The sequence below is a fragment of the Ictidomys tridecemlineatus genome, chromosome 11, assembly GCF_052094955.1.
Source record: "Ictidomys tridecemlineatus isolate mIctTri1 chromosome 11, mIctTri1.hap1, whole genome shotgun sequence".
NCBI lineage: Eukaryota > Metazoa > Chordata > Mammalia > Rodentia > Sciuridae > Ictidomys > Ictidomys tridecemlineatus.
In genome coordinates, this window is record NC_135487.1 from 55,067,745 (window position 1) to 55,093,759 (window position 26,015).

General features: G+C 32.5%; 1 protein-coding gene across 9 annotated transcripts in view; it reads left to right on the forward strand.

Moving 5' to 3' along the window:
- The window catches only part of Lrrc7 (leucine rich repeat containing 7), a 516,598-nt gene that overhangs the window by 392,359 nt on the left and 98,224 nt on the right, over positions 1–26,015 (forward strand). For 7 of the 9 annotated variants that reach the window (XM_021731075.3, XM_040288837.2, XM_021731076.3 and 4 more), the window contains 8 exons: positions 681–796; positions 5,061–5,130; positions 7,024–7,123; positions 8,979–9,103; positions 11,329–11,577; positions 16,484–16,684; positions 24,063–24,174; positions 24,391–24,571. In XM_021731075.3, coding sequence (XP_021586750.2) covers positions 681–796; positions 5,061–5,130; positions 7,024–7,123; positions 8,979–9,103; positions 11,329–11,577; positions 16,484–16,684; positions 24,063–24,174; positions 24,391–24,571 — 1,154 coding nt within the window. The remainder of the gene's footprint in view (positions 1–680; positions 797–5,060; positions 5,131–7,023; positions 7,124–8,978; positions 9,104–11,328; positions 11,578–16,483; positions 16,685–24,062; positions 24,175–24,390; positions 24,572–26,015) is intronic. The other 2 variants (XM_040288841.2, XM_040288843.2) reach the window with 2 other exon arrangements.

Here is a 26,015-nt window from a genome sequence, read left to right on the forward strand (position 1 = left end):
TTTTGGATAATGACATTTCCATTTCTAAAGTAAAAGGGTTTTCATTGCTATAAATATTTGTAAGGTTTCCAATTACATACTAATATCATGTTAACGTCCAGATTCACAAAGAGATTCTGTTAATTATTAACCTCTAAACAGACTTTCATTTACTAATGTCAAAAAAGAATGTGAAGCATATTTTCAATTTAACATTTTATACTAAATAGTTCCATATGATGGAAAATAATCACTATATCATTATTTTAAAGCCAAAAGTTATGAATAAAAGTGATAAATAACATTGTAATGTGAAATAAAATTAGCTTTGCCAAAGAACTGTCAATAATATTTCATTTTTTGAATATGTATGCTCTGCTATTAAAAACATAGAGATTATTACTTACTTAGAAAAAACAATCTGATTCATAAAAACAATAGTGTTGACAGATATTTTAATAGTAAGATTTTTAATAAAATGCTTCCTTGTTAATATTTAAAATAATGAGGTATATATTGCCTTAATATCTAAATATGTATATAAATATTTTTAAAAGATTATAAAAAGGATAGTACACATATTAAGAGAAAGTTTAAAGTGAGAGAAATCAATGAGTTAATTGGTTTAGTAAATTAGAAAAATTAATATAACAACAGCTCTACATTGTTACTCTTCACCTATTTTCTTTTGTTACCAATAGATTGGAAGCTGTAAGAATGTCACAGTTATGTCTCTACGCTCCAATAAGCTGGAATTTCTTCCTGAAGAAATTGGACAGATGCAGAAACTGAGAGTTTTAAATTTGAGTGATAACAGGTATTTAACCATCACATACTAGTTATTTACTAAAAGCAAATTGTAGGTTTTTTTGTCTATAATTTGGAAAGCATTTTCTGTATCTTGTGAGGTATATGGAATGCAAATATGTGTGCTTTGTGTAGACAATAGCAGGACTAAATTATTTTTAAAACAACTATTTCTAAGTTTTGTTATATGATTATATCAGAATCACATATTATATGTTAAAATTACATAAAACCTATACACCAAGTGTAACCAAAAGCAGAAAGCATAGTAATACAAAAAACATGAAAAAATAATTGTAATAAATAACTGCAAATCCATTTTTTAAATATATGCATATAGCTGGCTGCAGTAGTGCAGGCCTGTAATCCCAGCAGCTTGAGAGAGTGAGACAGGAGGATCATGAGTTCAAAGCGAGACTCAGCAAAAGCCAGAGGTTAAGCAACTCAGTGAGACTCTGTCTCTAAATAAAATACAAAATAGGGCTGAGGATATTGCTCAGTGTACAAGTGCCCCTGAATTCAATCATCCCTGGTTCCATAAAATATATGCATATATTTGTTCCATAAAATTGTTCCATAAAATATATGCATATATATATATGCCGCAGCCCAGCTGGCTGGGCAAAATAACAACTTGTATAGATTGATACAGCAGGAGTGGGAGCCATTTATTGTAGTACAGGAGGCTTTTATATATACATTCCACACAGCTTATCTTACTTAACATAAACTAGATACAGCAGTCAACCAATAAGGAATCTCCACACTTAATGGCTCGCTGGCGTTACTTCACAAACCACTCCCTCTGCAAAATGCCAGGCGCCATCTTGACTTGTTTACAGACTCTAACATATATATATATATATATATATATATATATATATATATCTCCAATACATTGGGCAATGTGTATATTTCACCTCTACCAAAGTGCTGGTAAAAACATTGCTTGTAAACTCATACTCCAAAGGCATAAGGTTTGTACATTATAGTTAGGAAATCCAAATGACCACTCAGTCATGTTCAAAACAGAATGAACAACAAAAAAAAAAAGGATAAGCCTCTTCTTGTGACAACAATATTATGTTGATGGATGGGTAAGAAGAAAAACTGAAGCTACGGTTCCTCTTTGTTCCTACCTTCTCTGTGAAAACAATTACATTCCAATAGGAAAGGATAAAGGTAGATATTAACCAGAAATAACTATTAAATTGATAAAGTGATTAGGAATAGGATAAATACTCTATATTCTCAGTAAATTCAATCAGACAATGATGGTACAAGGAACTAAGAGAGTGAAACTGTCCAAGGTGAGCCTTTGTGAAATCATGAGGAAAATTTATGAAAGTTTCAGGATAAGCATTAAAGTTATTTTTTTTTCTTTTTACTTTGCTTAAGAAAAAAGTAATGTGAATTTTCAAAATTTATTCTCTTAATAACTAAACAATATTCCCAACTAAGAGAATAAAACATTTTACTTTAAAAGATTTGGAATTTTATTTATAAATTAAGCTAAGAAGAGGCACCAAAGCTTTGTGCATCTAAAGGAAGTAATATCCTTAAAATGCTATTTCCTCTCTGAGTTACCAGACTGGAAATGAAGAGAATGCCTTAAATGTTGTGTCTGAATTTCTGCAAGACACTTATTGAAACCTCTAATTGCATTCTAATGAATTAGATTAGGAAATACGGACATGAAAATATCATAGGAAGGTAGATTCCTATTAGATTCAATTATAGTCCCCACCAGAAGCATTATTGTCAATCGGGAGAGAGGGTTATTGTGCTGAGTTTTAGAAGTCTCTCCTAAATTTTTGCTCTGCTCAATTTTTTTCATTAATACTCTGTATGATTATATAACAAATCTGCTTACCAAATATCACAAATGCCCACAACCAGAAGGATTATTAATGGATATAGCAGACTCAAGTGCCTAGTATGAACCAGATATACTGCTAGTTACTAGGGCAAAACAGGAATAGACTGAGGAGCTTACAACATCAGGAATTAAAATACTTCATCAAGCCAAAAATAGTTGATTAATGTATCCCCTAGTACAAAAAATGGAACATAAAATGGAGCCAAATTAATACTTTCAATTAATGAGTCAATTAATGAATCAGAGGAAAAATCAATATTCAGTCAAAGCTGAGGCCAAAGTTCAACATCACCATCAGAGAATGAACTGCTTGGAGAGAAGCTTAAGTAAGAAATGTTATCCAAAAGTAATGATGACTGCAGTTCTGTATTTACAATATAACAGATTTTTTAAAGTTTGACATTTTAATTAGGAACAGTGATTCTTCCACCCTGTCAACTACAAACTTGCTCCTTGGTCAAAGTACTGCATATTTATCATACAAAATTAGAGGCTCACCTTCTACAGAAGCCTCTGAAATAGCAAGGAAAAATGAGGTTCCCTTGTTCATCTCTAACAGTTTTTTTTTCATATTCTACATTTATCACTGGATTCAGGATGATTTATCATGTATATTGTTGTACAGGATGTACATGTTGGACATGTTTTCCCCTCATGTAATTTGGATGCAGGAGAATTGACATCCACTTTAAATTTATCCTCATATTATGTGAAAAAACATTCTCTTTATAAGAGTTACTTCACAATTTCTGCTGTGAGTGAACTTAAATAACTACAAATTAGAAACAGCTTTCATGGGTAATTTGGTTGAAAGTTAAAGTTGTAATTCTATGAGAAAAAAAAATGTGATACAATTTAATATCTACTGTCTCTTCAAATTTATTAAATTATTTGAAAGTACTTAATTGCTTTTGCAATACAATTAACTCTTTAATTACTGTAAATTTTCCTCTTCCCTTATTGAAATACGTTTATCAATTTGTTGATAGAATTTCAATGTTAAAGACTTAAGGAAATTTTCTTTCCAAGTTAAGCATTTTCTAACATGTTCCTCTATGATCCAAAGTGATAACGCAGTAAATCTCATTGGCATGCTACTTAGTACCACTCACTTTGCTGACTAGCAATGACAATAACCTTTGTAATCACATTGTGTTGACCATGTACATGCACAATTTCAAGGATTTAAGGCAGTATATTGAAGTAGGCATTTAGCCTTCCAAAGGCTGAAGCCAAAGTTAAATATGTAGCATTCACTAAATATAAAAGCTGAAGCCAAACTTCACACAAAGTTAAATATATAATTTTGATTTAATATCAAGGCTGAGGCCAAACTTTACGAGTCTCAAAAAATGTGATTTTTTAAAGATTCCTTCTTTGTGCATTATAGTTATAGACAATATTGGGGTTCATTTTGACATAATCATATAAGCATAGAATATAAATTTGCTCCACTTCAGATTCCTTTTTTGAATATCTTCTATACAATACACCAGGAGTAGAAGAACAAAAGGACACATTCCCTGGAGGTCAGCATAACTTTGGGAGCTGTAAACTTATTTAGTAGTAAGATGGACAGGTCCCCTGGCCCTCACAGAATCTATGGTTTTGTGGGGAAAACCGTAAACAATAAATAAATAATTACAAAAATCAAATTTAATTAAATACTTCAGTGTGTTCTATGAAGGAAAATGCCTAGTGCTGGAAAACTGGATTAAGAAAAGTAGTTTAAATGAAGAGTCAAGGAAAAAACTCTTTGAAAAAATGACATTTAAACTGAGAACTAGAAGACTTGTGGGATTTAATCACATGAAGTATGGTAGAATTGTATGGTAGATGAAGTATTGGTCAAATCTTATTTTTTTTTTGGTTGAACCTTATAATAGGCTGATAGAGGGCCAGTGTGCTGATGCAACTATCAGGAAATGAGCAGCTGGAACAACTACTGGAGGGATGATGGATCCCAGATTGTTTAAGTCTGACAGTGCATGTCAACAATTTTTTAATTTTATCTTGATACAATGGGAAGCTTTTGCAGGGTTAAAAATACATTCACTTTTAGAGGATTATTGAGACTGCTCAGTGGAATGGTGAAAGGATTGAAGGAAAAAATGGAATCAACCACATTATAATATTTTATTTATTTACTTGTTCATTCTTTTTAGACATACATGTCAACAGAGTGTGTTTTGACAGTGGAGTGTATTACACATACATGGAGTATAACTTATCCTAACTAGGATCCCATTCCTGTGTTTGAACATGATATGGAGTTACACATAGGAAAATGATGTCTAATTCATTCTACTGTCACAATATAGTATGTGAAAAAATTCTTCTTAGATATGACTCATCCATCTTCACCTATGCTATTAGAATTTTCTTATTTTTACAGATTGAAGAATTTACCATTCTCATTTACCAAACTTAAAGAGCTTGCAGCTTTGTGGCTTTCTGACAATCAGGTAAAAACTTTTATTACCTGATTTATTTTATTTGTGAACATGAATTACAATTGAAACTTTGAATTACTCTTTCCCACTGATATCTTTGACCGTTAATACAAAATATTCTTTATCCCCTGAAAAGATTTTTCTAAAGGTAGCAGTACAAACATTGCCATAGACTATACTACCATCTCTATATTTTAAATACTTATGTTTAATATCTACTTCATTGTCAGAGATCTAAACATAAAAAGATCATTTTTATAGCTTCTTAACTCCTGGTGGTACACATATGTCCTTAGAGAATGTATTTTAATTATATCTCTGTGCATAAAGAATAAGAAACCATTACCACAATCCCCACAAGAGGGATTTCTTATCTTCTATGTTCTCTTTTCTTCTTATGCTTTTAATTATAATCAATTTAATTTTAAAACTTTATTCAAGAAACTTGCTAGTATCTTTCAGCAACTATTGTCAGTATTTTCTGTGAAAATGTTTTATTATTAATTTTTATATTCATGAAAATAGATTATAATTGAATCAGTAATTGAGTATTATGAATAATTTTATTAATTGGAAAATACCAAGAAACAACTGGAGACAACTGATTTGCCAACTAAAGAAATAATATTGACATAGTTTATCCCTCTTTTTCTTTGTGTTTCTACAATTTTGAAACAGTCATGCCCAAATACAAATGATTAAATGAAAGCAAGCCATCTTGTATTTAATTTATCAATTTTTTTCCTGAGCATAAAAGAATATCTACTGACAAATGGATGTTCATAATCCTAGATATTACATGAAAAATTAAAAATATCTTCTACAAAATGTAAAATGTAAATGTAAGAATAATGTTTGCATTTCTACAGTCACTACAGCACTTGTTTTCATCGATTGAGTAAAAAATTAGATTGTCTTTCAAATTCAGGTCTTATCAATAAACTATAGATTTTTTTACATGGTCAATATAACATAAATAAATCCTCTCTGGAGTCAATATGAACTATGCTAATGAAACAGTCTATTTTGCAGTCTCATATTGCAAATAAACATCACTTAATATCATGATTTATTATTGTTGTGTGAGAAGGAACAAAACAGTGACTGCATCATTTAACTTTTATTTTGAACACTGATTTAATGTATTGCCGACAGTTTCATGAGAAAAGCTGGTATATCAGATCCCCTTTATGCTTCACTCCTATTAATAATTATCACAGGATAAGCAGATTTTCAATATATTAATAATATGAACATTTTCAATATATTTCTGATACATAATATGTGAGATCTGAAAGCCATTCATAAATAGTTATTTTTAAAATAAAATTAATGATAGAAAACAAACTGTGACCATAAATATATCTTGATACATCAGACACATGTATAGTTGCTTATTTATGTGTGGACCTTTTCTTTTGGGTTGCAAAAGTATTTCTTAATGCTTAATAAATGAATGTTTATGTTTTAATCTAACTAAATGCATAGATGATCTTGCATAGGATGAACTTTATAGCAAATTCCATTTCTTTCCAGGGCAACTGTCTATGAAAATGAATAGGCATGTAGGACTACACTAAAAACTTACTAAAGTTGAAACAGTTTAACACATTTTGGTCTCATCAGCATTAAAACTGACATTTCTTAGCTGAATAGGTTTTGGTAAGTTTTATAAAAATGTATACTACTGAAGAAGAAAACTTCATTACAAAAATGTTAGAATTTGAAAATATTTCTCGGCAATAGTCTTATTTATGGTATACTTTATTTCCATTTTTCACTCACTTTTCTTTCAATTTTCATTCATCTTAGTGAGGCCAGACTATTGACCATTATCTTATATAAAATAAATATTATTCAGATTTTCAACGTTTTTCATCTAATTTATGTGTTTTCTGCTTCCAGTCCAAAGCTCTTATCCCTTTACAAACGGAAGCCCATCCAGAAACAAAGCAAAGAGTATTGACTAACTATATGTTTCCCCAGCAACCTCGTGGTGATGAAGGTAAAAATTGTCCATAGAAATGTGTTCTACATTTATAATGATGGATTAAAAAGACTATTTTCATTCTGATCTCTGGCCAGGAGGATTAGCATATGAGCAAGCTAATAAAGATAATTATAAAAGGCAAATATATCATTTGGAAGTTTAAGCATGAGTCTCTACACTATAGTATTTTAAGATTCCAAATACTAAACTCTTCCTCTTTATATCTTACATGAAAATAATGTTGGCATGTAGACACCACTTCTCTTGGCAACAAGACACAGGGCTAGTTAACCAAAGTGGTATCCAACAATTGCAATGAGCTGAGAGCTATCAGAACCTAAGGAAAGTTCAAAGGGCTGATTCATTTCCAGTGTTCACTTACTGCATGAACACAGTTTAAACATTTACTTCAGTGATCTTAAGCACCCAGAATGTCATGTTATTAGTTAACCATGGAGAGAAAACTGAAAAATAATGATCATTGTTTTTCTTTTTCCAGTTTAGTTTTCCCCCAAAAAAGTCAGTAATTATGAAATACCATTTTTAAAAAACTTAAATCTTTCTCAATAATTAAATTTCACATTTTTCATAAAAATTCTTAAATTTTTACTATTTGAAATCTAGCACATGCTGGTATGAACATTTTCTATAGTCATAGAGTAACAGTGATTCTTGTAGGAGTAAACCCTCTTTACTTTAGCCATGGATTCAATCCACTCAATCCACCTGAAAGAGAACAACATGTAAAATAAACCGTTTGCTCATGTATTTCTTATTTTGAGAGAAAATTATCACAAAAGGCTTTAGTGTTTTGACTTTCAAATCTAAGTGAATTTGCCTCCTTGGTTTATTATTTTGGGTTCTATTATTTTTGTTTCTTTTGAGGAAAGAAAGTTGCTAATTGTAAAGTTTTCTTGAAATTCAATCAAGTGACCTTTTGGTTTGTCAGACAGCAGAGTAATAAATGAATCTTTAGAATCTCTTACAACAAAAAAATACAAGATAAAAGCTATCCTTTGGTAAAGAATGTAGCCTAAGCTGAGTAATTTAATTGAATTTTCTTGTGAAGAAATATTACTATTAGCCAATATTCTGATGTGAATTAAAGATTTATAAACCATGTTTCCTGTAAATTTGAGACATTTTAAACTAACTGAAACCTTAGTGTTAAAGACTAAATTTTCTACTTGTTCTCTACCTCAAAAACATTGGCCCTTCCCAAACACACCAAAGAACAAAGTTGCAATCATGGGCACTGTATTGCAAAATCGTTCTTATGTTGAATCTTTCATTGAAAAATAACATCCTGATGAGCGTTTAGTGGGTGTGGATAGGAGCTGTGTAATCACATCTATATGGAATAAAATCCTGAGTTCATCACAGAGAAGCTGCATGACTTAAAGCAAGCATCTTAAAACTCAAGTGTAGTTTCATCATTAAGAGAATAAGAATGTATTAGAACTACTGTTACACTCCTGTGAGGATAAAAGAGATTGTGTAGAGTGTTTTATCCAGGACTCTGTCTTATTATCTTATTACTGCTGTCCTCTGGGGAGTCCATTCTCTATATTAGACAACTTCCCAATGTCCTTGAGTAATTAATGTATACTTAAGTAATCAATCTATACTTGAGTTAGATGTTAAAAGACCATGTGACAAATATCAAGGAAATTTTACTCCTTTTTTCTCTTTCTTTCCTCCTGTCTTTTCCCTTCCTCAAATTCCTTCTCTCTCTAGCTTTCTTCTTTCCTGTAATTATTTTTGCATTCATTTGTAGTTGTCACCCGTTTTTTTTTTGCATAGTAATTAAACTCTATTAATAGCACTCTATTTTGAAAAAACGCAATAATACTTTGGAATCTAACTGTAGATTTCCAGTCAGACAGTGACAGCTTTAACCCTACACTGTGGGAAGAGCAGAGACAACAACGCATGACCGTTGCCTTTGAATTTGAAGAAAAGAAAGAAGACGATGAAAACGCTGGGAAAGTTAAGGTGAACCTTTTAGCTTTTGTTTCTCTCTTCTCCATCTTTCAGTTTTTCCATTGTGATTATTAAGATAGACTGTAGGATAAATTGAGTGACCTCTGCTGGAAGGTCAGATGCATCTTCAAGTCCCATGGCGGTCCCTTTCATTAGAGCAGCCTGATAGTTTGGAAGCACTAATGTGCTTCAGAAGAAGACTGATGTCCTAGTTCTGACTGAGGAAGTTTGATACGCCACCCAAGCCATCTTACAGAACAGTAAGGCAGGAGAGATTCAAGCTGAAAGTTTTTAAAAAAAGAAGTCCAAGTGATGGACTTCCACTAAGCACTCTTATTTCTTCTGACACACTGCAATGATTTTCTTTTCATCACTGAGCAAGGCATTGTGCAGACTATATGAGCATAAAATTCACATTTATGAAAGGACTACTTGATTAGCATGCTACAGGGACATTAAATCTCCTAAAGTTTCTGTCCCAGGTATGTTTGAGAAAAATTTGTCAATTTTATTTAAGTTTTAAATTAACATTTTAATTTAACATTTTAAATTAAATGTTAAATTAATTAAATTTAACATTTTAAAGGAGATGAGTATCTAATGACAAGTGATGTTTCTATGGAAAATAACTTCAAAAATTTTTTCCTACTTCAAAGCATATTTTTTAAAAAATCCATATTGGGACTAATCTAAATCATGTAATGTGGTTGAATTTTAAAATCTGTGTTTTTCCATTATTTAGAATTTTAACCAGAGCTGTGAAGATATTGGTGTTATGCTTTGGGATCTCCAAAATGATGAGCTAAATAAATATCTTTTCTTTACAAAGTAAAATAAATAAATAAGACTTTAAATGTCATCAGAATTTATTTATATTTTATTAACACCTGATTTTCATGTTATTCTCATGGCAACATCTTGAATCTCTCATTAATTTTTAAATATTATTTAAATATTTTTCCATCATGAATACTAACAGCTCTCATTCTTAGTGTCTAATTACCTAAGTAATTGTATATGCATCCTATTAATAAATCCAAATTGTGTGACGTGTTTTCTGTCCACTCCTTCCCATATTTTCTAAGCATTATTTATTTAGCTATTATTTATAGAACCTTATAAGAATTACAAAAGTAACTAAGTGTTTACCAACAAGGCATACCTATAGTATTATGGAGAAACCAAGATGGATTTCCAATCCAAAATGATATTTTTTGTTAAAGATTTGTGTTTTAAAAAATGTTTCTTTCTGGGTGGTTGGTTAGTACCATCTAACAACCAATGAAACATTTTTTTTAACTTGTAAATTCCTAGAAAAAAATATGCTAACATAAAAAACAAGAAACCAACCAAACTCTGGAACATTCAGTTCCTCTTTTAAGGATTTCATGTTAAATCTAGAACTAATGGATGATGCATTCTATATTGGACCCCTTATTCATGTTTGTATTTCATTGAATTGTCAAAAACTACATGCTTCTTCTTAAAACTCTATATCCAGAGGATTCAAGGAAAAAAAAGTGCATTTAATATACTCTGGTATATGTCTCAATGAAAACATAAAATATAGTAAATGCAAGCAATTATTTAGAAGCCCTGTTTGTGTGTTACCTGATTAGATTTGTTTATAATCAGAGTAGGTTCATTATACTTTAGAATGGTTTATCCTTATGTTTATTTACGTATGATTGATTCATATTTTGGTAAAACAATGTTTTCCCAAAATCTCTAACTACTTGACTTTGACTAATTTGAATATCTCCAATGCCACCGGCTATTGGACAAATTAGAGCACAAACAAACTTCTAAATAAATCATCATGGAAATATGATGAATGGATATATTTAAATCTGACACTAAATTAATTACACTTTTCTGGTTCATTACATGTATACTAAATTTAGCACCATTTTACCTTTAATTTTCTTGAAATGTGAAAAGGAACCATTGACCTATGCCATCAACTTAAAAATGGACTAGAGTATAATGCCCTACTTGGAGTGTATATAGTGTAGTATGAATGCTTTATTGTGTGAAGAAACGGTGACCATGTAGCTTCATATGATCCTGGTACTGTTTTATTTCATGAATTTAAAACTCATTTTAATGATAGTCATTTTAAATGCATTACCCAGAGTTAAATTTAAAAAAAAAATCAAAAGTAGAAAATGATAAAGTAAAAGTATTGCTACAGTGCTCCTCTTTCTCCCAGAAAATGGAGATTCCTTCTCCCACAGGATCTCTCCTGCCAAGCCCCCTGGGAAAGGGGCCAGCGTGGGATTACTCTCCAACCTGCCAGACTGTCTGGCGATTGCTGCACACCATGGGCCAGGTGTGATCAGCAGATCCAAGATATGCCCGTCCCCCAGAATGACCCACAGCTGGCATGGGGTTGTATAAGTGGCCTCCAGCAGGAAAGGAGCATGTGTACTCCATTGCCAGTTGCAGCACAATCTACCACTCTTCCCTCTCTAAGTGGCAGACAGGTAGGCCTAGGTTTTTGGGATAGGAGAATTCCCCCATGTAGAGGCAACCTTGGAACAGTGGTTTATGGGGTATGTTCTGCATGATTTTGGGAAAAGAAATGTTGATCACATAGGACTTTCAAATTGCCAATGTTTGATCCCTATTTAAGTGTTTGCTTATTGACATTGGCATTGGGGTGGGAAGAGGACTGAGTCAGAGGGGAGGGAACACCAACATGAGGTGCCTATTGGTGGGGTATCTGGCATGGTTTTGAGTTGGGTGTTCATTTTTATTTACAATTTTTATTTTAAAAGACTCTTTAAAGTGTGGGAATACCAATAGTTGGGCGGAATGTTGATAACACTATCAATGCAATATAAATTGTCCTCCCTACATATGCGCATTTTTATAATGTCAATTCTAGGGAAAGTTAAATAGCCAAAACTTGATTCCTAAAATAGCAGGAGTGTAAACTGAGATTTGCTGAGAGTGTACTTTAAGCACAAAGATAGACATTTGTTGAAAAGCATCAATTTCCTATAATTTTGAAGACTCAGATGATATGAATTCCTGTAAGAGAAGACTGGGTGATGGGATGTGGCATATATTAGTGGGATGGGTATATAAGAGATTAATGGGCAGAAAACATGTCTTAATGAGATATGAAAGAACACTGCATTTCCCATCCACATGTAATGGACTAGATTCTTATTCTGTGTCTTATATTCTTTCTACAATATAAGACAAGCTAAGAATGCATTTTCCTGACTAAAATGGTATGTTTCCTTTCTTTGTAAAATATTCTGATTAATTCCTAGAATAAGATGATATTTATATTAGTGATCAAAGCACTATTGTTTCTCTTACTGGAATTTACAATCTCAAATCAAATTATAATTTGATCATTATATGAAATATATTATATTATCTAAGTATAATATAATATATGAGAAACAGTTCTTTATAAATTCAGTGTCCAAGTTATTAATTATTTCTTCATTGCTATATTTTTGAGGTCTCCAACATCTTGCAGCTGCTATTTGCATTTACTGCACTTTATTTAGATTTGAGAAGCACAGAATGCTGTGAAACATTTCTATTTTCCAAAATGAAAATAAAATAATATTTTAGTAAAAATATTGCATTTAATAGAATGTATATTTTACATGAGCAAATACTTTATAGTGAGTGATAAATTTAATATTTTATAAGATACAATTAATAGATTTTCCCACCTATCTATATAAGAAATAAAATTATTTCTTTTTCATGCTTTATTAGAATAAGGAAATATTTCTAGCCTATATATTTAGAAATATACAGAAACTGCTTTTTTGGTGGGGGAGGAGTACCAGGGATTGAACTCAGAGGCACTTGATCACTGAGCCACATCCCCAGCCCTATTTTGTGTTTTATTTAAAGACAGTGTCTCACTGAGTTGCTTATCGACTTGCTAAATTGCTGAGACTGGCTTTGAACTCACAATCCTCCTGCCTCTACCTCCCAAGCCTCTGGGATTACAGGTGTGCGCCACCACACTCAGCCCAGAAATTGCTTTTATATTTGAGAATTACTGAACTACTAATATGGCCATGTTTATTCACTTCTGAAGTACCGCATGCAGTTGGAAAGTGAAAAAGCAAAGCAGTCCATAACAAAGCATAAATAAGTTTGTAGAGCTTGAAAATGGAATAGAATTATAAAATATAGGTTCATTTTTAAGAGAAATTAGGAAGTAGTTACTTAGCCTCCATTTAAAAAAAAAGAAATTATCTTGTTATTTAATTCAGTAAAATTCACTGTTTAGACTTATAGTATTTCTTATACAAGGTTATACAATTATATGCTGCACCTATTCTCATGAATATCTCTGGTCAGCATAAAGAGTGCATTAGAAAAACTGAGTTTGACTATAACCTTTGACAGGTTACTTATATTGTCCAAGCCCCAGCTTTCTTCCTATATAGTGGGAACAGCTGCACTAATAAATTTCAAAATTTAAATGAGATAAAATTATTAATGATTCATTCTATAACTGATAAATAAGAATTTATTATTTAAGATATAAATAATTCAGAATTATACCTATAGAATTAACTATGAATACTATTTTGTATTATATCAATAATTAATTAGAAATTAAATATCCCTATAAAACATTTAGCCTAGTGACAGGCACATGACAGATGCCGAATAAATGGTAACTGTTGCTACATGCAATATAAAAAAAGATTGAGACATTTACATTTATTATGGTTATATATGTAGTATAGAATCTAGATTACTAAAGGAATCATATTTTTAAAATACTTAGTAGTATCTGTTATTAGAAATAATGTTTAATCTCTGCAAAACTTATACACTTCCAAGGAATTGCCATATTTATCTCATTTTAGCTCTAAGTTAACCCAAATATGTGGAAAAGCTATTATCATCCCCAATTCACATGATTTGAGAAACAAAATGATTAGCAGCTGATAGCTAATTGGTATTAAATGTGTGGCTTAAGTTATGCCTTCTGACTCTAGGTCCAGTAAGTTCTGCTAGTAAACAGGCAAGAAATTTATTTTCTAGGAAAAACAAATCCAAGTTTTATGAGACTTCATCCATAACTTGAGAACAGGCTTCTTTAAGGAAAAAAAAAAGTATTTAAAATGACCATGCAAATACATAAATAGGGCCACTTGCAAAGTTTCAGAAGAGACATCTAAAAGTGATTGGCCCCAGAGCTTAAGCTTCATTAACTTCATGGTAAATCTGTTTTTATATTCAAATATTTTCATGGAAATAAAATGCCCATCCATATTCAGGTGATCTGACCAAACTATCACATTAACTTGCTTATAAATTAACCAAAAATTATTAGCAGCATGGCCCTTAGTACATAGTCATCTAATTGTGTCATGTGGGACATAGCATGTATAAAAACTAAATTACATTATTCAATGAAGTATTTAATTCAATTAAGGAAGAACATCCCACATTTCTTTTACCTTTGATTCAATTTATGTGTAATTTTAGTGTTGAGAATTTTTTTAAGTTGCATAGAATTTTAATTTAATGCCCTACTTTAGAATATTTTTCATTCATATACCACTGGTTATTAAAAATAAAAAGATATTCTTAATTGGCATGATAGTCATACCATTCTACAATTTACTTTTCTTTTAGAAAATGTAGTTTTTTGACTTTTAGCCCTTTGATGTCTAGTACTTTTAAACAAGTTCAACAATGTAATTTAAAAATTAGATTTAATTCATAATTCACATTCCTTATACTAATCCAAACAGCAGATCCATGAATGCATGCATTCCAATGCACTTTGTCTAGCATGAATATCATTGTTTTTGTGTTTTTTTTAAGAATGCATTACAAATTAATTACCCCAGGGTGTATTAATATTATATTCTAACAACTTATAGTTTTTTTCTCTAAAGTTTAACTTTGTCTTGCGTTATTATGACTGTATTTCTATATATTATTAATTTCATTCTTATTTATTTGGGAGTGTACAAGATTAAACTACACTTAAACACTCCAGCAAAATTAACTGATTTTTCATCTGCTTTCCTAAAATGTATTGGACAAGTAATTTCATATTTTTAACATTGAAAGGCATGTCAGCAATCATCTAATGAATTCCAATCCCAGCATTTGATTAGGAAAATGAGCCACAAGGAAGACAAAATACTATGAAGAATAACACAGTTGGTGGATTCGCTAAAACTGCAGATGAGCAAAAGTGTTTGAATTCCTATTCATAATCCTCAGATCTGTGCCACCATCATAGCTCCTACATTCCATGGGTGACTTGGGTGAGGGGGCTCTCCCTCCTTCTCCTTTTCCTTCTATGTCCCACTCTGTCCTCTGCCTTCAGCTTCTCTTCCACCTCCTCTCCTCCCACCCCAACCCTCACACAGGCACTTTCCACAGACACATAACTCACCACGATCACATAAACCATTTCATTTTGCAAAGTTGATTCTACTCAGATTCTAAAGGCATGATTGTTGAATAAGCCAGGCCAAGTAAATCTCCCTGGTGTTTCTTCTCCACTCCCTCTCAATGAAAAATAGAAAACTTCCATTTATTCTATTTTTAAATACCTTATAATAAGTACTCTTATTGTAGGATATGAAATAATTTATCATTAAGAATAGTCATTAATTTGTGTTCCTGAAGGTCAGGTTGATACCCAAAATGTATTAAAAATGGAAATAAATATACAGATAAACATAAGTCAGAATTTACATACTTACTTAAAATAATTTAGAAAATAGTCTTAAGTTTTTAATTTCTCTTCATTGTAAGAAGCATGTTACTTTTTTGTTGTTGTTAAAAACTAAATTTGAAAGCCAAAGCATGTTTTCCTTAAGGATTAACAAGAATTACTATCCTACCTTTTGATGTAACATGCTAATTATATATTTGGGCGAATGCATATCTGGCCAGAAGATATTGTCAGCTCCCCATTTTTGGACACACAACTCTACTTGTAAATCTTTTGGGGTCTCTTTCCATTGCCTGCATTGATACTCCAAAGATGTCACTTAATGTAATTATTATTATTTATAGATAATTAATATAGAGAACAGTCTCTAAAGTATGATAGTAGCTGGTAATAACTTGATTAAATTTTTTCAGAGATTACCAAGCACTTAACTGCTATCCTAGTCATGTAGGTAGGTCTAAAGATAGGATATGATCCAAAAACTGTTTATCATCTAGAAGGGTAAGAAGGAGTGGGGAAGTCCCATGAGATTGAATGTGAGAAGAACACTATATGTTCTATGCTGGAGCATTTTCTCAAGCAGCTCAACACTCACTGTATTGCATTTGGTTATACTACTGCACATAAAATGGAGTAGCTTTGTGAGCATGCTTGCTGAAATTATTTTTGTTAAATTTCTTTTTATAAACTTCTAGGTTGAAATAAACCTAAAACGATATCCAACTCCTTACCCAGAGGATTTAAAGAATATGGTAAAATCTGTTCAAAATCTGGTGGGTAAGCCAAGCCATGGAGTACGTGTTGAGAATTCAAATCCAACTGCTAACACGGAGCAAACTGTGAAAGAAAAATTTGAACACAAGTGGCCGGTAGCCCCAAAGGAGATTACAGTGGAGGTATTTGAAGGTTATTGGTAATTGCCAGTGTGGTTTGAAATTTTTTGAATTCTAAGTAATTTGGTTTCTTTTTTAAACGGAATAGATAGATCTTCCTTGATAAGTTCAATAAGTGCATTTTTTCCCAAAAATACAATGTTTATTCTTTTAAATTATGAGGGTTGTAATTAATAAATCACAGATAAATGATGCCCTCATGCCCTAATATCATTACTACAACTCCAAATATTCCAATACACAGAATGAACAGTTTGCCACCCAGTATAGCCTAGCCAAGGAATGCATTATATCATTGATGTTATTTTGGCTACCCCAATCTTATATAGTCATTAGGAAAAACTAACTGAAGATTTTTCATTCAGTAAATCTTAATAAAATTCCTAATACATTTTAGAGCAAATGTTTTAAAATATTTTTGGTTTGGGTTACAACCTTTTCAGAAAACATTGCTATTAACAACAAAAAGGGGAGATAAGTGAAACCTAGGCTTATGGAATCTGGCCATGTGAAGCTTAATTCCTATATTTTCGAATGAGTTGGAAATTCATCCTTATTGATTTTTGTGGTCTGAAAAGAATTCAACTACATTTATATCACTTCTACTATCTCATCAACTCTTCAGCTAATTTAGTTTTTCATCTTTTTATCTTCATTAGACACATAATTAGAATGATAAGTCTGGAAATTCATATTCTCAAAAATCTAGATTGATGAAACTCTTTTACAAATCTGCATTTCAAAGCATCAATTTATTGCATTTATTAAACACCAACTGCATATGTAGCACTGTGCTAATCACTGAGAGAAAAAAAAAGAAATGTAAAATGTGCCCATAGTTCCCAAACAATTAAGTCCAGCTAGATAAACTTAACACACATAAATGATAAGAGAACATATTATATAAAGTATGATCACATGATTGGTTGTATGGTGGAGAATATAATGCTCTAAGTTAGGGCTGAATGCATATTAAAGATTGGGTTTTACAGTGAAAAAGAGAGGTAAAGGGAAGATATTGAGCAAAAATAACTATAATATGCACATCTGACAGCAGAGGTAACAGTCTTCCTTGGAAGAGGGGAATATAGCTGGAAATCTAAAGGAGAAAATGTCTTAAGTATTTGTTTGCATTGATTTTTTCTTATAAGTATCATTGTATTTTCTTTTTTCCAAAATATTACACGTTATAGCAAAGCAAGAGACTTTTCTTTCACCTCTAAGATATTACAATATATAATGTGAAGAAGTCAATATTTAGCAAGTGCACATTAAATATGCACATGTATGTTGTGTATTTAAATCTTATGTAGTCACAGCCTAATATCAAGGTAACTATGTAGTCATGAAACCTGTAAACTGAGTAAATTTACAACAACAATAAGAAGCTCCTAAAATTGCTTGATTTGGGATTAACGTGATACAGAGAAGAGATAATTCCAAAATTAAATGTTTCCTCTCCAAACTCACTTCCATTCCTGTATTCTCGATCTTTATCTCAGCTGGCACCATTATCTATGAGTTCTTTGAAGTTAGAAATTTGAGAAGTGTCCTGATTTCTTTTTCCTTCTTTGTCTCCACTCCTTGTCCCAAATAATTTGCCAAAGCCTATACATTTCACCTGAATAGATCCCTTTAAGTCCTCACCTCTGTTCTGCAGTCTGGTAATTTATAACCTATTTACAAAACCATCAGTTTCTTGGATTACCTTGTTCCCACCTCCTCGTTGCCTTGCCAGTGGTCTTTCAAAAGAAAAAAGAGTAAAGAGTAGAGGTAGGCAGAACCAGAAGCAAACACAGAAAGAAATAGACAAGGTATATTGATAACAAATGCAGTTGAGTAGAGGGACAAATAAATCAATATTTATTCCTCTTTTTTATTTGGCAACTCTATGCCAAGAGTTTTAACATGTGTTATGCTAGACAAAGAGCCAGGAGAGCCTAAAGAATAAGGAGAGCAGGTAGACATATAGGTTGCCTGTCCTCCCAGTTATTCTTTACAAAATGCCTCTGGAGATTGCATTTAAATTCTCCCCAGCTCTCTATATGGCTAGCCCTCCTCTACTTTCAAGTTTCAGCTTAAAGTTCCCCTGAACAGGAAGCCTTCCCTGATAACCCTGGTCAGTTAGACTCTCTGATTTTCCTCTATCACATTACCCTATTTATTTGCATTAAACAGAATGAAATGTTTATGATTATTTTGCTTATTGAATTCAGACTGAATTTCATGAGGACAGGGACCACGTCTGTCTTGTGCATCTACTATACAGAAGATCCTTGACTTGTGATGGTTCAACTTAGGATCTTTCAACTGCATGATGGTGCAAAAGCAATATGCATTCAGCAGAAACCAAACTTTGAATTTTTACTTTTCATTTTTACCTGTGCTAGCATTGTGTGCTATGATATTCTCTTGTAACACTGAGAAGCAGCAGCAAGACACAGCTTTCAGTCAGCCACAAGATTGTAAGTGTAAAAACTTACACTCTACAGGGTACTGTGTTGTTAAGCTATCATGTTTGGCAGGTCAGTTTTAAATGCACTGTGACTTAATGATATTTTCAACTTATTGGGATACAAACCCAGCATTCGTTGAGGAGTATGTAAATTTCCAGTATCTAGCACAGTAGTGCCTAGTACAGTATAGGAACACAATAAATTAATGATTGGTATTGTCATATACTATCACAAATTTGTTAACATGTCTGTCTGTCCAACCACTTTGAGTTAGTTACTAATGTCAAAGACAGTTTCTGATGTTTTTCCTGAATTAATTATTTGTTGATTGTTGGCTGCCTTACCTATTCATCATCTGTGTGTTAAGTACACTGTTGGTATATGAATGTCCATAGCATTTCAGTAATCTTGTTACAGAGACCCTAAACCAAAAAAAAAAAAAAAACCACATAGTGGCTGGGGTTGTGGCTTAGTGGTGGAGTGCTTGCCTAGCATGTGGGAGGCACTGAGTTCAATCCTCAGCCAAAAATAAATAAATAAACACATAATGGTTCCACTTAAGTAGTTATACAACTTAATGGATACTTATGCCTTCCTTAGTAGTGGAAAATTGAAAAATAATGTACATAAACTGAGTAAAAAGATATTTTTATCTCACTCTTAGGTAGGCAAAACCAAAATGTTATTGAAATGCATGCACCCATTAGACATTACCTACTTTCTCAAACATGGGAAATAGATTGGACACCATGACTAATTTCTGTTTCACAATGATTTGCAAGCAGCACATACATTTTGATCACCGAACCCATCCAAAATCCATCTTCACAAGGATTGTCATCAAAGAGACTGTGCAATCTCATGTTGAAACTGAGAGCTGCTTGAGCTGGCAGTTTGCACTGTGTGACTGATGTCAAATATTGCTTTGTTTCCCTCAGACATCTAATATAATCCACGATATCCCAGTTAATTAGCAGTGGCACCCTTGGATGCCTCAGAACACAGTTTGGAAACCAAAGAGTAGGGACTTTTAAGTCTAGCAGACATGAATTGAAATCCTGGATTGACCTTGCTACTGATTATATGACCTTGACAAGTCAAATCATTAAAAACTTCCTGAGCCTTGGTTTCTTCATCTTTAAAAAATACAGATAATAAAATCACCCTTTTAGATATTTTGCAGAGATGAAATCAGATGATACTATGCATTTATGCACAACTCCAAGCATAGTTCTTGACACAGAGAAAGGCTACAGTAAATGATAATTCCCATTCCTCAAGAGAATAATGTGCCAATCTTTGCCCCATATGCTGTTAATCCTCTGCAGGTCCCTACCTGACACCTGTTCACCAAGTCTACCATAATCAAATATGTTCTGAAATTTTCCCTTTGTTAGGACACTCAGTCCAATTTTCTTCTATAGAGCAACCTTATCTTTCTCCCAAAAGTAGAAAATAGTCAACTACCCTTGAAATTTTTCTTAAATTGCCTTTATTAATACTATACCTGGACTCTCAAAAGCTCAGAAAGGAACTTTTTTCCCTTTGATATCTGCCTTCAACCATTTTCTCTATGGCAGTAATAGACAAAATTTGAACAGTGGATAGGCAGTGCAATAAAAAATGAAATTTTACCTTTTCATTCCTCTCCATTTCTATCTTCTCACCAGAAGGAAATATGGTTCAATGTCCTTATAATGAAACTCCTGATAAATCTGACTGCTTACCAATAACTTCCAAGTAACCCCAAAACATCATTCAGCTTCTCCAAAAAGCACTTGATTTCCCTAGCCTCTATAAAAGAATTTCAAGAGGCAAATGCAAAGACTCATTCCTTTTATTGGACAGTTAACTTTGGTCTCTAAAACCCATTTGATAAATGAGCTTTTCTTAGGATAGACAATATGGTGAACACAATATCCTATAGAACACCATGAAGTTGGACAGATCCAGTTTAAATCCTGGCTTTATCACTTCTTAATGTTGCAACTTGGAATTATAACTCTACCTTTCTGTGCCTGCATTTGCTTTTCTGTAAAACAAAGATAATGAAAAATATTTTTAAATAACACATAATTAAAAACAAGGTTGTCTTTTAAAGAAATTGAGAGATAAATTTTATACTTATATAATTATATCTATAATACAAATATAAAAGCACAGTTGCAGATATATAATCTATGCTCCATCACTAATGGAACATCACTGTCATCATCATCATCATCATCACCACCACCACCACCACCACACCCACTTTGTTCATACAAATAAGAACATTTTCCTGGATTAGCAACTTTTATCAATCTTGCTTCAGCAGTGTCATCCTCTCACATGGAGAGTCAGAAAACTCTAAAGAAGAGATGCAAGTTCACCACTAGTTGATAATCATACTATTTTCCTGGCCACTAAGATTCATCTTGCTTCACAGCAGAAATTCTTGAGCAGGGTCAGAAAAGTATACCTGAGTCAGACCATACCTACCATGCAGAATTCTGGTCATGATTTTGGGATACAAGTTTGAAAGTTTATCTATACAAACAAGATGAGTTGAGTATTGAATGTATAGGACATAAGAATGAGAAAGTTAAACCCTTAGTTATGCTAATGTTTTGTGCTTATACAACTATTTGGTATGCTTTTTGTGTCTTTATTTTATTTATTTACATATTTTTGATTGAAACAAAATTCCTATGCTTGTATTAGGTATCATAAAAATATTTACTTTTTAAGTCATTATTTCACTCAAATAAGTTACCTTTACATTCATAAACTTGTTATTTCTAGATAGAAATCAGCACCAGTTCCTAATATCTAGTACCTTCATATTGCTGATGAATTGAATAAGGTCCAGAGAAGTACACTAACTTGCCCTAGATAACCTGATTAATAAATGGTAAAATAGGAATAAGATGGAAATATGACACCTTGTACCTGAAATTTTTTGACAAATCAACATATTTTTATGCCTTTCATGGTGCTGTTTCTCAGGCACCTTCTTCTTATAAATTGCTCTGTAGGTATATAAAGATGTTTATTCTTTATTGTGACACCTTCAAACTTTATCAAAAAGACTGGACTGACTCTAGGAAATGTTAGTTGTTTTGTTTACATGTCAGTAAAATCCCTGTAATAGAGTGCTTCCCTCTGTGGTTTGATTAGGCTAATAAAAGCAGGGTATAAAAGAAAAAAAATATTTTATGCTGATTTTATGAGATTATTTTCAAAATCCATAAAAATATAGGTTTCTCTCTTAAGCCCCAGTATTTTCATCAACCCCACTCTATTTTCTATCTCTCTTCTAATTTGACTCTTCTTTTTAAGTCTTTAATGTTCCCGTGCCAGGAGGTAACACTGTAGGGGAAGATCTCTGGCCTGGAAGCCAGAGGAATCATGCTCCAATGCTGGGTCTTTGTCTATTGTATGTGTAGGCCTGAGTTTGTTCTCAGAATCTGCTACAAGACAATGAAAGGGTAACTAAATGGTCTTTCTGTCTTCTATTGCAATATTCCTTTTTAAAAATTAACACGTTAGATATACCCTGTTTTTTTACAGGCAAATATTTCCATACAAACAAATAAACAAAATTTAAATGACAGAACTTAAGCATTAAAGAAATGGATTTGTATTGCTGCAAAACCCAAAGACCTAAGCCTGTCTCTGTGGAGTCCTTGGCAATAGATGAAAGTCATAATAAGAGTCTCTGGCTGTTCATTAAAACAACCAATTATTTATTGGAAAGATTTTTTTAATTTCTAATATTTTTGTCCTCAAATATATTCTTACTCTGATTAAATAAAATGTTTCTAAGGTTGTAAATGTTCCAAAATAATAAGATATTAAGAATATGAAACAACCAAAAAATTTTGAACTTGAATTAACATTAATTTTAAGCAAAGTATACATAAAGATAGCTGCCATGCATAGATTTTTATCAGTACTTATTTATGGTATTTTCACATCTAGAAGAAAGTAAGCATTTGGCATTCTGCCTTGCCTAATGCTTTCACTACCTGGTTAAGTGGGAATAAAAATTTGAATTACTGGCTGGGGTTGTGGCTCCATGGTAGAGCGCTTGCCTCACATGTGTAAAGCACTCAGTTCAATCCACAGCACCACATAAAAACAAATAAATTAAATAAAGGTATTATGTCCATCTTTCCATCTACAACTAAAAAATATTTTTTAAAGTCTGAATTACTGAAGTTTAAAATTTGTGAAGTTTTTTACGTGTTCATTTGTCATTACAAAATTATGTTCTTGTCCATTGAACTGCATTACACTCAATTAATGGATATAGAATGAAGAGTTAGCAGACCACATTGGTCACCAGAAAACTAGAAAACTTAGAAAGAAGGCATAGCAGGACAAGAGCAGTGGAGGAGATACTCACCCAAGAAACAGTAGCAATTAAGAGGGAGAGTGGCAGAAAAAGTAGGTTATATAGGACCCTAGGGCACATTCATATGGCAAGGGATGACCAAAAAAAATCCTGTTGGTCAATGATATCCCTTTCCCTTAGAACTCTTAGAGCATTCATCTGTTAGATGTCTTACATGTGTATATATCATATATATGTATGGATCTTACTACTCATGTAGACCTTAAAATTCAGTACAGTGTTAAAATGAGTTGTATCTCATCTCCCCAGGTAGATTGCAAACTCTCAGAGGGCCACATTTTGTCTTTCTTTGGAAACTCTACAGTTCTTTGCACAGTGCCAGCCATAAAAACAGCAGTCAAACTGACGAATAAAAGAGTACTCAACTCAGAGATACATAATGGTTCATTTTTTCCCAATGCCCCATAGTCAATTAAATTCTAGAGTCACATTTTTTTTTTATCTGAGCCAAATAAAGCTATTGCCATCTTGGTTAACCATTGTTTCAATGTTTACTTTCCTTGTCCTGTATTATTATATCTCTCAGGATTCTTTTGTTCATCCAGCTAATGAAATGAGGATTGGGGAGCTTCACCCTTCATTAGCTGAGACCCCTCTGTACCCACCCAAACTTGTTCTGCTAGGGAAGGACAAAAAAGGTAACATCATGAAGCTGATGTGGAAAATATGCGACAAATGCATGTGCATGATGAATCACCAGTTGTACATTGTGATATGCCATAGTCTATTAAAATTACTTTATAAATACATGTTCTAACATTAATCAGTATAGAATTTGTTTTTCCTACTTACTTTTCTGTGTTTGTGTTTGTCAATGTTCGTAGCATTATAACATGTTTCCCTTTAAATTTCAGAATCAACTGATGAGTCTGAAGTTGACAAAACTCACTGTCTGAATAACAGTGTTTCCTCAGGCACTTACTCAGACTACTCGCCTTCCCAGGCTTCCTCAGGATCCTCTAACACCCGGGTTAAAGTGGGGTCCTTGCAGACAACAGCTAAAGATGCAGTTCATAATTCTTTGTGGGGTAACAGGTGTGTTGAGAATTCCCACTTTTCTGTTCCCAATCGCTTATTTCCAGCAACTTTTTTTTTTAAATGGAATCTTCATAATTTTGGAATTGTATTCAACACATGAGTGGTATAGAAGACAGAATGGGGCAGGTAAGCAAATGTAGTTCACCTGGGATCTTCCAAGAGCAAATGAATCCATCTTACAGGGTGAGACTGCTGATTAAGTGGGTGAGGGTAGGAGATTAACATGATGACATGGTAGAACTAGAAAACTTAATAGTCAAAAATTGTGTTTGGCCAACACATGTTTATGAAGCATGTGGACAATTCGCCATCCAAAATGATGTTATGCGCTAAGATAAGATGCATGTGAAGCACTATGTGCCTGGCACAGAGTAAATATTTCATCAGTTTCCATCGTTGACATCATCATCACCGTCACCATCATCATTTATCATCACCTGAAGTTAGGATGCGTGTAAAAGTACTTAAGCTCTGCAAAATGACTCCCACTCTTTATTACTCCCATTTTATAGATGAAAGAAACAAAGCCACACTGCATAATAAAATGACTCAGTGAAGTAGTATTTGCCTTCTAATTGCTCAGTTTTATAATTTATGGCTACAGTTTTATACTAAAAGTAACAAAAGTTGTCATATGATCTAGGTAGTCAAAACCTTTACTCCTATTTTACTGCTAATGTGCTCCCTCTTCTCAATGCCTTCTTTAGTAATTCATCAATGATTATTTCTCTTCATCAATGACCATGATTAAAAAATCTTAACTCTAAGTGTTTATGTGAGCTTATATTAATCAAAGTAGTTTTAGAACATGCTTTCTAAATGCAAATTTTTTCCAGTTAAGAGAAGCCCACAAAATCTTTTCCTTTATTAATAAAATATGCATTATTTAGCCAAGCCCAGCAACAGCAAGGTGCTAAGCAACTCAGTGAGACTCTAAATAAAATACAAAATAGGGCAGGGGATGTGGCTCAGTGTTCAAGTGGTCACGTGCCCCTCAGTTCAATCCCCAGTAAAATATTGATTTTATATATAATTCGATATTATTGGTGTGCAAATGGTTTTAAATAAAGTCAGAAAGAGGAACATATACTAAAGATATACTAGAGACACTCACTGTTATAAATTTGCCAGTGACACAAAGTCATACTTCACATTCTAAAAAGAGATACCTGAATGTGCTTGATACTTCAACAATAGTATTAGCATCTTCAAGACCTGGCCTTATTTGAAGACATTTTGAATCCATCAGTTATATCAATAATTGTTAAGAAAAGTATTCTCAACCAATATATTAGAAATGGACTGAATCAGAATTTCCAGGAATAAATACTGGGGATCAGATGATTATATTTATCAATCAGGTTTGAGGGCCATCACTGAAGACAATCATGCCATCCATTCATTCCTTCAACAAATACATGTTTAACGCCTACTATGTGCC